The sequence below is a fragment of the Coturnix japonica genome, chromosome 3 (assembly GCF_054131305.1).
Source record: "Coturnix japonica strain WE chromosome 3, WE-NBRP24, whole genome shotgun sequence".
In the NCBI taxonomy this organism is placed as follows: domain Eukaryota; kingdom Metazoa; phylum Chordata; class Aves; order Galliformes; family Phasianidae; genus Coturnix; species Coturnix japonica.
This window is the reverse complement of record NC_140665.1, coordinates 36,926,005-36,942,439: the sequence shown is the minus strand read 5'-3', so window position 1 is coordinate 36,942,439 and position 16,435 is coordinate 36,926,005. Positions and strand designations below refer to the sequence as shown.

Sequence of the window (16,435 nt, the reverse complement as noted above, 5' to 3'; positions counted from 1 at the left end):
CAACTAAGAAAAGTCATCCGCAGGTAACTAACTCAATGGGAGCACTACGCTGGGGATTGTGAGGGAGCATAACACGGGTGTAGAGAAGCAATGTTATTGCTCTGAATGGTATTAGTAAGATACTTCAGGGAATACTGGGTCCAACTCTGGTATCCAGAGTTCAGAAGGATAGCAAAAAATTGATCAGCGTAAAGAAGAGAGGAAGTACTGCAGTGCAGAACAGAAATGCAGACAGCCCAGGATGTGATGCTCAGCAGGCCACAGTGCACACCAGTCTAGTTCCATGGAATGGTGCAGCCTGTGAATAATCTTCCTCAGAAAAATAAATTTGCATTTAACATTTTCAACATGTATTTTTTGGTTGTTTTATAAACCACCACTAGCAGTGTGGAATTTAAAACTCTGGAAAACAACACAAAATACTGCAAGTGGCCCAGATAAGACACATATACACTCCCCACATAAGCAAAGAAATATACAGAATTGGGGTGAAAAGCAAACAAACAAACAAACCCATATCAAACATTCAGTCACTTTTGGTCATAAAGGAAAGCTCTTGTAGCAGTAATGTAGGAGATCATCCATGGACTTTAAAAAAAGATGGAGGCTGGGAAAGAGGGATGAAGAATACGGATTTATGGGACTTCTCTTCCACCCTGCAAGAGGGATTACGGACTAATGCACTATATTGAATTTAATCAGTTTGTAACAGCATTCAGAACTTTTCAAAGATCTGATATATCTGTTCAAACAGGTTTTCATTCACAAGCTAAAGACAGAGAAGTGAAAATAAATCTCTGTCCGGTACGCAACTATAGTACTTCTTAAATTTCTGATGTAGCTCAATTTATTCCCCAAATATCACAGTTCCACTAGCAATTTTAACTGCCATTCTCAGACACTGCCAAAAAAGGAAGAGAACAAAACAAGACAACACGCTGCCCTTTGTCCATTCATTTTGCTTTGCAGTCCTTCACTTGCAGCATTGCCCTGTGTGTTTTTCATGTGAAACAAACTGTGTACAGAGCACCAGCAAATGGCTCTAACGGTCAGAACCCCAGTCCAAGAACCCAGATTTGTTTCTGTTTAGTAAACAGTGTCTGGGGTCTGCAGGGGTAGAAACACTCAGACATCTGGTTTTTTGAAATGGAAAAATGAAGCGTGAGGAAATAATGAAGTACAGACATTCTTAATAGCTGTGAGCAGTGAGACATTCCAGCATCATTAACTCTTTCATTAACATACGGTTTTACTCCTACAACGTTCACTTATGTACAACTCAAATCCATTTTACTTGTTAGTCTCCTTGCTTTGAGAGCAGCCATTCAGCAGTGGTAAAATTCAATAGTATGTTCCATATAATAAAAAAGGCACCAAACAATCAAGCAATTAAACATATTGTTTGGAAAAGGACAGCAAAAAGAACAGAGTATTCCAGTGAATGAAATTTTCCATGCTACTAACAACCAGGAAGAACTTCAGTTAGTTGGCTGAGGCTAATTAAATCAAAACTTTATCAGGTAAAAGGGGGAGAAAGGCTCTCTAATGATATCTGAATACAATGGATTCTCATCTGGAATCTCCATCCTGAAGTAAGTTGGTTTACAAATTGGGTGCTAAAGTAAACTAAGCTGCTTTTTGCACAGCTTCAGAAACTTGTTTGACTCTAGCTACTGGCAATGATTAGCCGTTGGATATATCTGTTATAAAAGTACTCAAGCTTTAGCAATAAGATGACATTCCAAGAGCAACTATTGTTCTATTAACTCTCAAAGAATGGAGGAGTAGCCGTGCTTGTTATAAACACTGCCATTGCCACAGACCAGCAGGGCAATGTAGATACTCCTACTTTAGTCAGGATTTCAGCAACAGCAAGACTTCTCATCTATAAAACTTTTATTTCCCTGCTCAGAGAATTTCACAAGAAGAAACAATGCAAGTGTTTCCAAAGCATGTCTTCTACTCCTGATACAAAACTTACAGCTTACAAAGAATAAGCCAAGCTTGTTACACAAAAAATTTACCTAGCCTCAGCCTGCAAAACAGACAAGCATTCTGAGCTTCAAGCAGTGATAAGGGCCAAAGAGGTGCCAGAGAGGCAGCAGCACTGCTGCAGAAGAAGCATTCTGTGTGGTGCTGAGGCCCAGCAGCAAGGTGTCCAGTAGCCAAGCTGAAAAGGGAGCTGTCTCCATTCAAGCTTCATTTATGTTGAGTATGAAAACAAAATCAAGAAGCATCTAGGATAAGTAGAAAAATAATATAAAGCTACAACAAAACAGTACTTTACACTTAGCAGATGGGTAGATACACTAACCATAACATGCAAAAAGGCGTTGTCCTCAGCAACAAATGTATCCCATATACTTAGAAGAAATTAAACATGTCCTGGTAATAGAGCTGATTGAATTGAATTGATTGAATTCAAATATCAATCTGCCAAATGATCTGATTCAGCTACAAAGGGAAATGTGCCAGACACGAAAACAGTATTTCTCATCCTGCAATCCTTCTTTAAGAATCAGAAGGTTTGTTTTTGCTTCAAGCTACTTACATCAAGTCACTCCTAAAGGAGTAATAATCCTGTTTTTATCAACAGGATCATTATATAAATGTTTTAACTCTGGTCAGAAACACCAGGTAGTTCTCCCTTCATCCAGCATTAAACTGAAAATATGCAGGAACGTTGGCACATGAAAAATAAGTTGAAAACAATGTTGGAAGACTGATATAAAATTGGAAAAAGCTAAAGCTTCAGAATTAAACACCACCAGACCTCCTACAATTGACCTACAAGGAAAGAGTCTACAAACACTCAATGATTTGACATAACATATGCTGTTGAGCACCAGATGAAGTCATGCAAACATGATCTAAAACCAGAAATCACCCTGTGATTTCTTTCATTTTTCCTGTAAGTCATCCATCAGCTCTTTGCTCTGAGGCATTAGTATCCTACTGTATAAGAATGTCAAATCTTCAGAATTAGGGAAGACAAAGTGGCAAAGGAGAAATAAAGAAGTTCAGCAACACATCAGGTAGAGATTTGGGTCATACAAACAAGCACTTTTAAGCCAGCAGATCATTCAGTAAAAAAGAAAAATCTAAACTTTGAGTCATCAAGTACTTTGGACATCATTAAAACAGCGAAGAAGCTGATTTACAAAGACAGCCTCCCTCCTCAGTCCTACCGCTTTTTGCTTCTTTTCTTGATTGCACATTTTGAGTTTCAGTCTGTGGAGAGGTGTAGTGTCTTTAGCCCAAGAGTAAGAATATCAGAAGCCAAAGGTAAGCTTTGTTTGTTTCCTGGATGAAAGTATTCAACTATCATCTGTTTGCCATGCTTTTGGACTGAAATAACAGTAACAATGCTACTTTGAGCCTTAGTGTTCCTCAGTACTTCAAGGCCCAAACTAAACTACAAAAACCGAAGTGTGGAAAGAAAGAGCTTTATGCTAACTAGAGAATAAACTGAGTAAATAGAGAAAAACCTAACATTTAATTAGAACCAGGAGTTAGTCCTTTTGGATTCAGGCTGACTACACTTGAAAAGTAGGCATCTAGTTCTTGCTGAATACAACTGTACAGATACTTGGTTTCATCCTTCTCTTTTTTCCTATAATTGCTGCATTTCATTTACATCACCAACAGTTCCACGTGTTTTATGATATGTGACTATTGTGCATGGAAAACAAAATTAGTCTGTGATCAAATCATTACATAAGGCAAATTCAAAAGATAGCATCAGCATGAAGCTGAGAGCTGCTGGGGAGAGACAAACAAAACATAAAACAATAACTGAGCAGGAAAAGCAATAACAGTCAATAGACAGACATTGGCACAAGCTTGGTGTTGAGACCTCAAGGCACACGAGAAAGAACAAAGCCCAGTGAGACAATATACAATTCTTTTTCCAGAGAAATATATATCCTCCAGTTCCCAAGTTGCATTTCTGCTCTAATTTTTAGGAACTAGAAAATTTTACCTCCTAACACACACTGGAAACCATCTCCACGATAACCTGCCTTACACTGGCAGCTGAAGGATCCAGGTGTGTTGTAGCAGAAAGCATCTGGATGACAGCGGCCCTGCTGACATTCATCTATATCTGTAAAATAAAAGATCAGTCTTTGATAAATATTCCTTATGATGGAAAACATCATACAAATCAGAGTGAGAATTCAAGTGCAAACCTGGCTTGTTACTATCAGGCTCCTATTTTATGCCCTATGTCAAGAATTAAAGACTTTTGGAAGAATACAGAAATGAAAAGTAAAAAACATGTGTGTATTTTAGACTCTGGCTGTCGGCAAATCTCTCTACCCTGCTACTCTCATGGGTACTGGCACTGTAAATACACACAGTATTTTAGAAATACATGCCCATAAGAAAGAGGAAAGGAAAAGTCACAAAATGCAAGAAGAAAGGCTGGATTTGGCTAGCAAGATTTCTGATACATTTAGATAATGCTTCTCTCCCACTGCACTCCAACTGACATGAAACACAACACAATATTTTTACAGATTCTGAATTCTGAGCACTATCTGTCTCTTAGTCATCAGGTGTGGACCAGATCCCCTAACTGCAGCCACTGCCATTTGTGCAGCTACCCCATTTTGGACCTTCTGGGACACAAATATTGAGGAATGAACTCAAAAGCGGGAGAGTAAAGAACGACAGCTTATGATGCTTGCCTGCAGGACCTAAGGTACAAATCTTCCCTGTTTTAAATCAGAAGTAACTGTAGGACATTGCAATGAGGAGCCAAGTTGTGCAATAAAGAGTATGAAAAAACCACAGCAAATGGTACTACTCACCCTCACAGGCCCGCCCATCTCCAGAGAAACCAGGGAGGCATGTGCAGATGTAGGCAGACCCACCAGTGTACACACACTGAGCACGCTGAGGGATATCGCAGCCGTGTGTGCCCGTCAGGCAGTGGTTTATGGCGTATTCAACAGCTGCAGGTTAGACACACAAGAGAAGAGTGAAAGTTTGAATTTTCCTCCTCAAAGTTTGAAGCTCGTAAAACGCTTGTAGAGAGCACAGCTGTGAAGAAACAGAGAAGAAAAAAGAAACAAAGACACTGTGTTTTGTTTGGGGTGGGGGGTGGGGGGGGGTGTAGGCTTTTGGTTGTTTTTTAAAGCTCTTCCATTACACCAGTATTAAAACTTAACAACGTTTTACAAGGTATTGACTGTCTGCAGCATCTCAAATGCCTGCAAGCATAGAACAGAGGAGAAAGGATCAATGGGTGTCATAGCCTAACATCTACAACATCTACAAGAGTTCTGCTTATAAAAAGGAGTCCTCAATGAAGAAATGTAAGGCATCTCCTAGAGGCACCTCACACACTGGCTGAGCAGCCAGTTCATTGCACTGGGAATTAAATATCCTGCTACACTAACCTAGCATTGACCCAGGGCTGTCATCGCTTGGCAAGAGATGGGAGATGTGACTCACTTATTAGGAGGTAAACACATTTGTCAGCTATTGGAGAGATTTTGACCAACTGCAGCAGCTGGAGCCAGGCCTGCAGCTTTTCATGATTTTCTCAATAGTGACAGTGCTGATATACTGAAGGCACTGCTTTATGCACAACAGTATTTTAGGTAGCTACTGGAGCTTTGCCCATGCTTACCTGTTAAGCCAGAGAAGAGGAAAGGAAACGATTATATTAGAAAAAGAAAGAGGCAAAATACCACAAAAATGTTAGGGCAGGAAAAATGCAGGTTTGCAGTGAGCGCGTCTAGGAACAGATTAACAGCTGCTGTAAGAATCCACTGAGGATTTCACAAGGATTGCGTAAGCAATTCCTTCCTGGGAGTTGACAGGACCAGGACCAGACTCCACAATGCTCCTTTCATCACAGCACACATATGGAAATTACCACAGTATCAGCAGGGAAATAAATAAATAAATAAATAAATCTTCCATCGTAGGATCTGAAAACAAACATGCTGTTCATGTCTCTGGAGGAGACGATGTCATTGTAAGAATCATTTTTATCTGCTCTGCTTCACAGAGTAAGATTCAGGTTACAAAATAATCTATTCAGAACGGCATTAGCTTTAGAGCTGAAATTCTTAGGGAGCTCCCAATTCCTCCCATTCATCAGTCAACAAATATGAGAACTGGATTCATTTACAATTCTCTTCTTAACACAGTGAGTCACACAGCTGGTATGAAAAGCTGTAGTTCCACATCGAGCCACATAAGCACAAAGAAGGATGCTGCTGCCCTGTCTCAGGTTCAAGACATTCAGGGGCTGTAAACTGATGGATAACTGTAGCAGAAACTCCTACATTCAACTGGTGTTAGAAGCCAGCATGACACTAGAAGTCATCCTCTATTTCTGTAAGATGAACAACAGCCCAAAAACCAGTGGGCAGTGCTTTTAAGAAGCGTGAAACTCACCAACACAAGTCCGCCCGTCTGCTGCAAACTGGTATCCATCAACACACTCACATCGGTACGTTCCCGGCTGGTTATTGCAAACTGCATTGCTGCCACACAGACCCGGTTGCTCTGAACACTCATCAATATCTAGAATATTATATAAGGATTCCTGTTACTATAAAAACACATTTAAAACTGATACCAGAAAAACAGAAACTGTGCAAGTGTTAAATAATAGCAGGCTTGTGTATCTAATCTGCATCTTGGATAGTCTACACCCCTTAAAAGTAATTAGCAACTGGAAAATACACTTTCATTTAACTGCGACCTCAGCTAATCTGCACAAAAACAAACAAACAAAAACCACAGGAGAGATTTTATAGAGGAGTGGGCCAGGAAACCAGGGAAGGAGGAGAAGCCTTTGGGAAAGAAGATAGCAGGATAAGCAGGAACTTTAGGAAAGAATTCTCCTTCAGTTATCCATATATCAAAGCCTAACATATTAAAAAGAACTCTGAGGTTATTCTTTAGCACAGTAAATGACAAATACACAGAATTTATGTGTATTATCATGTTAAAATCCAGAGTAAAGTAACAGGGGATATAACCATTAAGTTTGCTTCTAAAACACATTATACATATATACATGTATATATATAGTAATTATTTTATATGCTAAAAGCTCTTAATTCCAGATCTCATTGTCTACTAATAAATATATGTACAAGAGGTAGAAACCCCAAACTCAGAAGCTAAAATGATTTAAGATTTTAGTAAACTGTGCAACAAAGCAGACACCATCTGTAGTTTAGTTAAACTGCAGAGATTTGCTTCATAATGAAAAGCTTATGATTTATCATAGGTTTTATTTTAGGTTCAGATTTGTACACCTAGCAATGCATTTCCTTGCCAGGAAGATAACCAAAGACATGGAGTTTTCACCATTGGGGCTGTTCTTACAAAGCATCTCAAAATCCTGTCAAGTACAACAAAGAGAAGATCTTAGATGATAGAAACAAATTACATTGCTGGGAAACAAACTTCCCTGAAAAGCAAGACAAAGAATTTGGACCTTTGGTCCAATAGACTTGAATAAAAAGGATTTTCAAAGCATATCCTAAAAAAGATTATTTCATTGGGTCCCAATATCCATGCCCTGTGTACATTCCTCATTGCCTTTAGGAACTTTTAACTTAGTTGACCCATATTAACTGGAATTTGCAGAATGTTGCATTTCTTACAGTTAAGTCCCCACAAGTCTTATGAGAAGAGGAACTATGTAGGAAAGATGTTTTGCAAGCTAGCAAAACATATCCAGGTGTGACTCTTCGAGACAAACTTACTTTCTGTGATTAAGCACATATATTAGCTACCCCAACACCCCTTTAACCTACTATTCCTCAAAATTCTTCAAAATGAGGGTCAATACATTCCAAAGAAACCAAATTACACATTTTCTAAAGAAAATCTTCTGATACCGTAACAAACATTTCCATCTCCACGGAATCCAACTGAACATTCACAGGAGAAACGATTCCCGCTTCCTGCACGACATACTGCGTTGGTGTCACAGTTATGGGTACCAGTGTAGCAAGGATTCCGGCTAATATCAGCAGAACCATCTGGAAAGAAAGACCATACTTAACTGTGACAAGTCTACCCAAGTAATGATGCTCAGATAAGGTCCAGAAGGACGTTGCTTATAGTATGAATGAAAAAAACAAAAAGCTTGTAGGGACTTGTTGGTGATGGGCAAGACATCAATCTCAAGTGACAGTATCATTGGTATTTTTTGTAACTTTGGCAAAGGACCATAAAGATTTAAAAGAAGAAAAAAACTCTCTAAAAGAAATGGAAGAAAGAAATACTTTGCATTCATACATACCACTGATGGGGCCAATGGAATTGCTCATAGCATATCGCAGAATTTGCTCGTCTCTGTTATACAGAACAAATATACTGTCCACTGAGAGCTGCTGAGTAGCAGAAGCAGCATGGAAAGAGTCATCATGAATGCATTCATCAAAGGAGATGGTCTGTCGCCACTGATAGGCACCGGTGTACGTGGAAGCAACCCCATCCCTTTCTGGCTCTGTCACTGTGTACTCTCTGGTGGACGATGAAGTGATCACTGCAACATGGCAACATACTCCAATCAGAACAGAAAGCAAAAGTCTATGTTCACTGCTACGTGGATCCATTTTCATGCAAAGGAACAGGAGTTTGATTAGACTTGCTCTGTGCTCGACACAGTTGTAAGGGATGGGACACAACTTGTCTTGACATAATTTAAAAATTCAGCTAAAATTTATGGGTTGCCAGGAAATTAAAGGAAAAATTAACTCAAGAAACTTACAAGTTCCTTTAGATGAATCTGCCCAAACAACTCCTCCAAATCTCTGAAGTTGTTCAGCACAAAGTTGAATCTTCCTGCTGCTTCTACTATTTTACTGCTCATAAGGACAGGAAAAGCAGCAAGAGCAGCTCAAATACCAAACACCAAGGTCAGACATCAGCAGATATAAAGCAGTGACAGAGCAACTACACCACTTCAAGCTACCTGTAGCAATCAAAGATGCCCCTGGAGCAAAATGCTGCCTCTCTCCTATCCAGATGCACTTGGGAGCACTGCTTACTGCTTCCTCTCTATTGTTACTTGATGGCTGGGCTGGCTGACCAGCAGGAAAACCACAACATCACTTTGTTATTGCTGGGTTGAGACATACATTATATTATTGAGGAAGAAGAAAATAAAGAGGTGAACATTCCAGTGTAAATAGCAAAATGAAGAACTACTCTCTTACCACATCCCTGAGACAAGGAAGAGAATTACTAAAGAGACAACAGGAGAAACTGATAATGGAATTAAACAACTAGACAGTTGTTCAAATTCACCTCAAATAATACTGATAAATCCTACTTACTGACATAAGACACGGCCATTGAAGTGCAGCTTACACAACACTAACTGCCATGTAATTGGTTTGCACGGTCTCACTGAACAAGATTAAAGCCCATTTACAGACATTATTACAGGCATATCCCAGTTCAGCTCCTACTGGGGAGCTATGGACTCCACAAAAAACTCTGTAATTTGTACAACTACCACTGACAATGTAAGACCAATAAAAGAGAACAGCTAACATCAGCTCAGACATCAGACATCAGCTCACATTCTTTTTCAATAGAAAGTTCAGAAATATTTGCACTGTTCCACACGAAATTCGCCTTCTTTTGGAAACCAATAAATAAATAAATAAATATAAAGAGAGTAAAAAATTATATAAATGGAAGGTCACAAGCACATCCTTTTAGTAGGTAATGATCTTCTCTCCATTCTAAGAATTGTGCACTTACATGTCAGTTCCTTCTTAGGGAATCTTACCAGAACTAGAGGCGTGATAGAGTTCAGTGTAAGGTTCGATATGGACTGATGCACCAGAAGGGACTTCAGGTACTCTGCCTTCCATTTCTGTGCTGATGGTAAGGTGACCATGCTCATCTATTCCACTGAATTTCTGCTTTATAACCAGCTTCTCATTGTTGCCAAGAAAAGTGACTTCAGTTTGCCGTGTAAACTCCCCACCTACAGAAACAGTATTAGTTAAACCACTGGTGGTGGTTTCTGAATCTTTCTATTGACCATAACTGCTTCTATTAAATAAAATTAAAACTGAAGAAGCAGTTATAATAAATAAATATATTCAGGAAAGCTATAAGTACTCACCCTATCTTTCTTAGTAAACTAACTGCAAATAAGCTGTATATTGTAGAGAATATGTCAATTCAGAATACAGTCAGTTAAAGACAAAAAAATAAAATCCCCTACATCTGTTTCTAAATCAAAACCAGGAGAAATGTGCGCTGTAAATTCTGGAACAAACTTCAAACACACACACACCCCAAATATTAAAATTCCCAACCAATAAGTTATATTCAAGTAGATTCATAGCATAGGGCTGTGAAAGATAAAATTGTCCTGTCCTCCTATGACAGACTGAACCACTGAACCTACAGCTTGAACTGATGTGCACAAACAGATAATGCCCTGGACAGTTTTTTAAAGCTAAATTTGTGAACAGAGGCTTTCTTCAAGTAAGTTAGCAGGGTCATTTGCATTTCATACAACATTTTCTTCTACAAAGAATTTCAGACCTTCGAGAGGTCAGACTTTCATTGTGCTTTGTTTCATTGGCATGATGAGGAAATTAAGATGTTAGATGTTTTGTAGATGTAGGGGCAGGGTTTTTCAGTAGCTCTGTACACTCTTTAACCAAAAATCAGGTATGTTTTAATAATCTCTCCCTTGTATGGGAATGGGCCAATCCATTCTTCTCTAAGAAATTTACATGCTTGTACAGAAACTAAAAATAAAAAAATATTTATAAAAAGCCCGATACATAAATAAGAAAAACAGTGAAAAGCCTGATAACAAAAGCAATCAATTTTCAACTCACTTTAAACAGATTTTTGTCATATATTGCTTTTCTTATATATATGTATTTCTTATCTCAAGACAAGGGAAAGTGCAGCATAGTTTTTAAACGCAATTTTAAATTAAGAAGTTACCAGTAATGCTGAATCCATTTTTATATCCTTGCTGCTCCACAGCAAACATCCACCCTATTATACCTCCAATAGAGGCAAGAGGCAGTAAAGAATAACCCAGAGCTTCTGGGATTGTGCTGATAGCAGTATAGGCACGTCCATGGTTCATCACAACATATGAGTGGAGATCGGTGTTCTCAAATGTAATTGGAACGGGGTTATTTCCTACAAAGATTCGTCCTCTGACTTTCCCGTTGACTCTCTGAGGAGAACCTGGGAAATGAGAGCAATGCATCAGAACAAAACAACAGTTCTCAAATACTCTACAAGGAATGAGTTCAGAGCATTCCATTCAAAGATATCAGTGTCAAAAGGAACAGCAAAGAAATGCCTACTGAATTCAGCAGACAGGAAACTGCCTACAAAGAGCATGTTAGCTTGGTTACATGTATATTGGCATTAGTTAAGCAGTCAAAATTGCCTCAAGAAGTGCGCTTTATCCTCATTAAAAACTTTTCCTCTAAAGACAACTCCGTAAACAGATGATGCTGTTAAAGCATCCCTGACAGCAACAAGATTACATTTCATATCAATACCTACTGAATGTAGATTTGCTCATTCCATATTAGAAGCCTAACACCACTAGGTGATCAGAGCAATCAGAATAACAGCCTTCAAAGAAAATTAGTTAGAAGACTGTCAGTGTTATACAGAAGTAATCACTTTGGTTTACTAATTTTTTTTACCATATATAGTTTTCTACATGCATACAAATTCAAGTTGCATTAACTTAAATCCTTTTCTTTCTCTGAAAAACTGTTCTATGAACTGAAAGCTGTATAGTAGGTTTTGCTTCCCTTCTTTCTACAACACAAGTTTGCAGTCAGCTAGTTCAGCTGTTGAAATGCATCTATATTCTGAGTCAAGTCACTACAAGGATTACAAATGTATACACAAGAAATTCCTTTATGGGATCTTACACAGGAACAAAGTTGAAATGGGTATCTAACAAAAATCCATCAGATTAGCCCCTTAGTAAAGAAGCTTAAGAGTCAGACAAAGAGGAGCCATGCTCTTTACTTTGATAATCAGAGTTAATTTGTTCATCCCCTTTAGACAGCCCACTTCTAGAGTGGGGACCATATCAGATTTTAAAACACTGTAACTTCACAACTAATTCTAACTATGTCTTGGGATGCTGTACTATCAAATTATTTCAATTACATTAAGTTGCATAATTCATGCACTCGGCTACTTAAACCAGTTTGATTCATTTAAAAAACAAAACCACAATCTTAGAAAGTATAGCTCATTTAAAGTACCTTTCAAAACACCTCTAGTGATAACTCTTTCAAAAACCACGCAACCATGTCTTATTTTAACTACTGAAAATAGGTTGCCTTATTCAATAACACCAACTGTAATAACTGCATATGCACCCAAATTTCAGTAAAGTTACCTTCTGCTACACATTGTCTGCCATTTCCTTTGTATCCAGCAATACAACTGCAACAAAATCCATTGGGGTAATCTTTGCAAATGGCATGAACAGAGCACTGGTGGCGATTGTTAGCACAGGTCTGTTGGACGTCTGTCTGGTAGCGGAACACTGCAGAAAACAACAGACATATACTAGATGCTTATTATATCTCTATTAATACGGAGCATTCAAACTGTCCTGATGAAACTAGCACACAATCTTTTCAACCTATGCTTGCTTCCAAACCAAAGCAAAAAGGAGCCTTTTCAACCTCAGAACAAAGAACATCAGTAAAGGACCCAGGAATGTGCACCAAATACGTGGTAATCCCAGTTGGCTTATCCTATTATTGCATGCAAATAGCCATCTATTTCAATAAACAATACCTGGGTAGTCAGTCATGCTACTTTGAATTTTCTATAAACACTTCCTTGCAACCTAGAATTGCAAATTTTGCCATTGTAAAATTTGAGGCAGTGAAGCCCAACGCCAACCAACGATTTTTACAGCAATCACTATTTTCAGCCTTTATTCAGTAACTCACATCAGTGAGAGGAAAAAAAAAACAGGCTTCAGTAGAAATGATCATGAAATCTTTACCAGGAACAACCACTTACTTAAGATATTAAAGATCATATCATAACTTAAAAAAGAAAGGCACGGAAAAAAATCACTTCTTACTAAGAATGTGTCAAGTTCAGGAAAACCATTATCCCCATGGGAAGCTTTCCTTAGGAGAAAATCAGGTTCCACAGGCACTGTAAACATGCTCACCTGTGAGTCAGACTGCAGGACTATCTTACGAGACTGGCAGGATGAGTCTGAGGTGACATTCAAGCTAACTGTCCCAAACGAATAGCACAACATCATTAAAGGTACCCAGAATGTCACGTCTGAAAATCTGAATCTTTTTGCTGCCTGTGTGTATTAGAACAAAACAAGCTTTATAAAAGACCTTACCTATACCAGTTTCATCAAATTCTTCCACATCTATGACCTGGGGTCCCTGTGGGGGGAACTGCTGGGCTGGGAACTGGCGAGGAGGAGCTTTTGCTGTTGGGAATTCTCGATGACGATAAAAAGATTCAGTCGAAGGTGTTCCTGTTACATCTTGGTATGAAGTTATAAAGTCTTCCACAGCTAACTGAGGAACACTGTATGTAGCGTGCTGGTCCTCTTCTATACTGTCCGTGCTACTGGAGATGTACTGCGGTCTTATTTCAGTGGAGCCATAGTCTAAGTTGAATGGTTTTGAAGTCAACTCCTGGTCTTCTTCACTGGGCCCTAGGCTTGCCAGAATATCGCTGACCTTGGCAGGCACAATAGTATCAGATGAGCTACCAATCTCAAACACCCAGACACCTTGTCTCCCAGCATTGCTGCTTCTATCAAAGAGAGCATAGGCCAAATCAAAATGGTCAAATGCACATTTTGTGGAATTCCTATCTTACACAAAATGCTTAGAAATATTAGGACAAATTGCTGATTGCCTTATCTACATGGCATTACACAACTACAGTGTATTCAACTATAAATCACTGCTGATAGTTTGGACAGCATTTTTTTCTGCAGAGGTGCAGACTGAGCCATCTCTTATGCAATGGCTAATGGAATCTTACTATTTCCTTCTGAGTCATGATACAATTCAGAAAAACATGCAACTATTTGATTAATTAAAACAAACAAAAAAACATACTTATGCAAGTTTCTAATGCTGTCTTCATCATTAGCAATGACATTGTAGGATCCTGGATTTTCCCAGAAGTAGTAGTTTGTGGAGGCCTGGCTAAAGCCAACCATCGCAGGAATCTTTCCATCATCGTTCTTTGAGTATGCACTATAGAACTGCAAACCATCTTCTGGGTAAAGGAAAATAGCATAGGAACTGGAGTCAGAAGAGGCTAGAACAGCCTGGAATGTGTTCCTCTGTGGGAAACAAATAAACAAATAAATATATAAAATCCATTTACTCATGGAAAAACAGTCAAGACAGACAATAAAATAACATTTTTTTTAAAAAACATGAAAACAACATTTTGAATTTTCATAACACATAATGAATGCGTCATGTACTTTACGAGGAGGAAAAAAAAAAAACCACAACACGAATATTATCCAACTTTATGTTCTGCTGAAGCAGTTTTACAGCCAGCACGCATAAACATTAAGCAGAAAGCACTACCAAAGGTATGTTAAATCTCTCAGGACACAAACGTAGGGGCTGCCTACAACATAACACATCTAAGCTCAATTACAGGCACTGCATGCTCTACTGTCGTCTTAATAAATAAATAAATAAATAATTTTTTTAAAAGCACTAAACTAACTGAAAAGATGTAGAAAATTGACATGAATGTATTGGTAAACAGCATATTTAATAAATAATAAAAAAAAAGATCAACTTTCATGCTTTTGCAATTGCCTTTTGCTATCTAAAAACTCCTACAAACTATGGGAACCATCAAGACTGTCGCTCAGACATCAGCTAGTCATTGCTACAGCAGTGCAAAGTCATTACTGAGAAAAGAATGGTTGTGTCAAGCTAGGTGCAAGAAATTACCACGTTGTGGTAATGTTCTCAGCTTCATCCATTGCAAGCAGACCCATCAGTTGGGACAACTATAATGCAGTCACCTACATGAGATATCTGCTGAACAGCACCTAATATGATTCTGAAAGAGAAAATGGATTGCAAGTAATACACAGAGTATCCCTTAACTGCTTCTTCATTCAATACTAGCTACACAATATGAGGTTTTCTGAATACAGGGTCATCTCTCCAAAACAGATGCACAGCCTGAAGTTCCTGTTAGTCTTTATCAGGTTTTAGATAGTTTGATGTCAAAATGACTTTAGAGTCTGTTGAACAATGCAAGCATAAAGGACTGCATTCCACAGATGGAAGGCAGGAGATAGCGCACTATTACAGTTATTATCCCATCAAAATTAATATTTAAAGCACAAGAATGTCAGGGAATACAAATAAGTCAGATATTAAGATTCAAGTACTTTCTTCTGAATGAATAAAACACTTACAGAAAAATTGTAGAGGCTTGTGTTCTGTTACAGCTTTTTCAGCTAAAAAATTCATTCTGAACTGCGCTGGATTAATTTAAGCACAAAGGAATTCAAGCCTTCAAAACAGTAGATAACAGTGTTACAAATCAGCTGGACACTTGTCCAATAATTCTTAGAGCTCTCATTAATATTCACCTTTTCTTCCAAAGGAATATCTTCTCCGGGTCCCTGGTATGGAGCCACAAGCTTCCAGGTAACAATAACAACACTGCTGGGATCAAAAGCAGCTTCAGGAAACCCCCCTTTGATATAGTCTGATGCAAGTTGTAAGACATCTGAGGATGAATCTTCTCTGTAATAAACATTTCCACGTCCATCTGTTGTATCCAGATCAGCCATAAAAGGAGCAATAGCCCCAAAACTGACTGGAAATTGGCCAAGATATTTATCTTCATTCTTAGGTTCATTCACTGCAATAATCCCATTTGTGGTAACCTAATAAAAAGAAAGGATATTGTAAGATTAATGCTGTTTATAATGGTTGTCTCCCACATCTGTGTGATTCGGGTCACAACATTTATATATATGGGATACTCTGTAAATTCCCTTACAGGAAAACTGCCCTGCTACTGCAATGTGGAGGGCTTTCTCTTACTTGGAAACAAACAAACAAACACCCCTAAAGGGTATTAAATAGAAGTGAAACTCTTGGTCTGAAGATACAGACCTAATAGCAAGGCAGGTCATAACACCTGTGTGCAGACAGGTATTTATGGCTCCAGAGCCACTGCCACACATGCAGACAGCATGTGTCAAGGGGCAGAATTCCCAAAGCCAGTGCCACAAGATATGAAGCTAAACCAGCCACTTCCCACAGGTTTATCTCACTCATTGTGTGTCCCAGAAGAATAAACCACCAGAGGCCAGACTCTTCTCAGCTGTGTGTGGAAACAGGACAAAGGGAAATGGACATAAGCTGGAGCATAGGAAGTT

General features: G+C 38.6%; 1 protein-coding gene across 1 annotated transcript in view; it reads right to left on the bottom strand.

Moving 5' to 3' along the window:
• Positions 1-16,435, bottom strand: part of NID1 (nidogen 1) — a 34,052-nt gene that overhangs the window by 13,827 nt on the left and 3,790 nt on the right. Inside the window, exons 2-12 of the mRNA XM_015857894.3 lie at positions 15,638-15,937; positions 14,121-14,350; positions 13,385-13,809; positions 12,404-12,553; positions 10,966-11,217; positions 9,782-9,982; positions 8,282-8,527; positions 7,875-8,018; positions 6,415-6,543; positions 4,815-4,958; positions 3,983-4,105 (exon numbers count right to left, since the gene is read on the bottom strand). Coding sequence (XP_015713380.2) covers positions 3,983-4,105; positions 4,815-4,958; positions 6,415-6,543; positions 7,875-8,018; positions 8,282-8,527; positions 9,782-9,982; positions 10,966-11,217; positions 12,404-12,553; positions 13,385-13,809; positions 14,121-14,350; positions 15,638-15,937 — 2,344 coding nt within the window. The remainder of the gene's footprint in view (positions 1-3,982; positions 4,106-4,814; positions 4,959-6,414; positions 6,544-7,874; positions 8,019-8,281; positions 8,528-9,781; positions 9,983-10,965; positions 11,218-12,403; positions 12,554-13,384; positions 13,810-14,120; positions 14,351-15,637; positions 15,938-16,435) is intronic.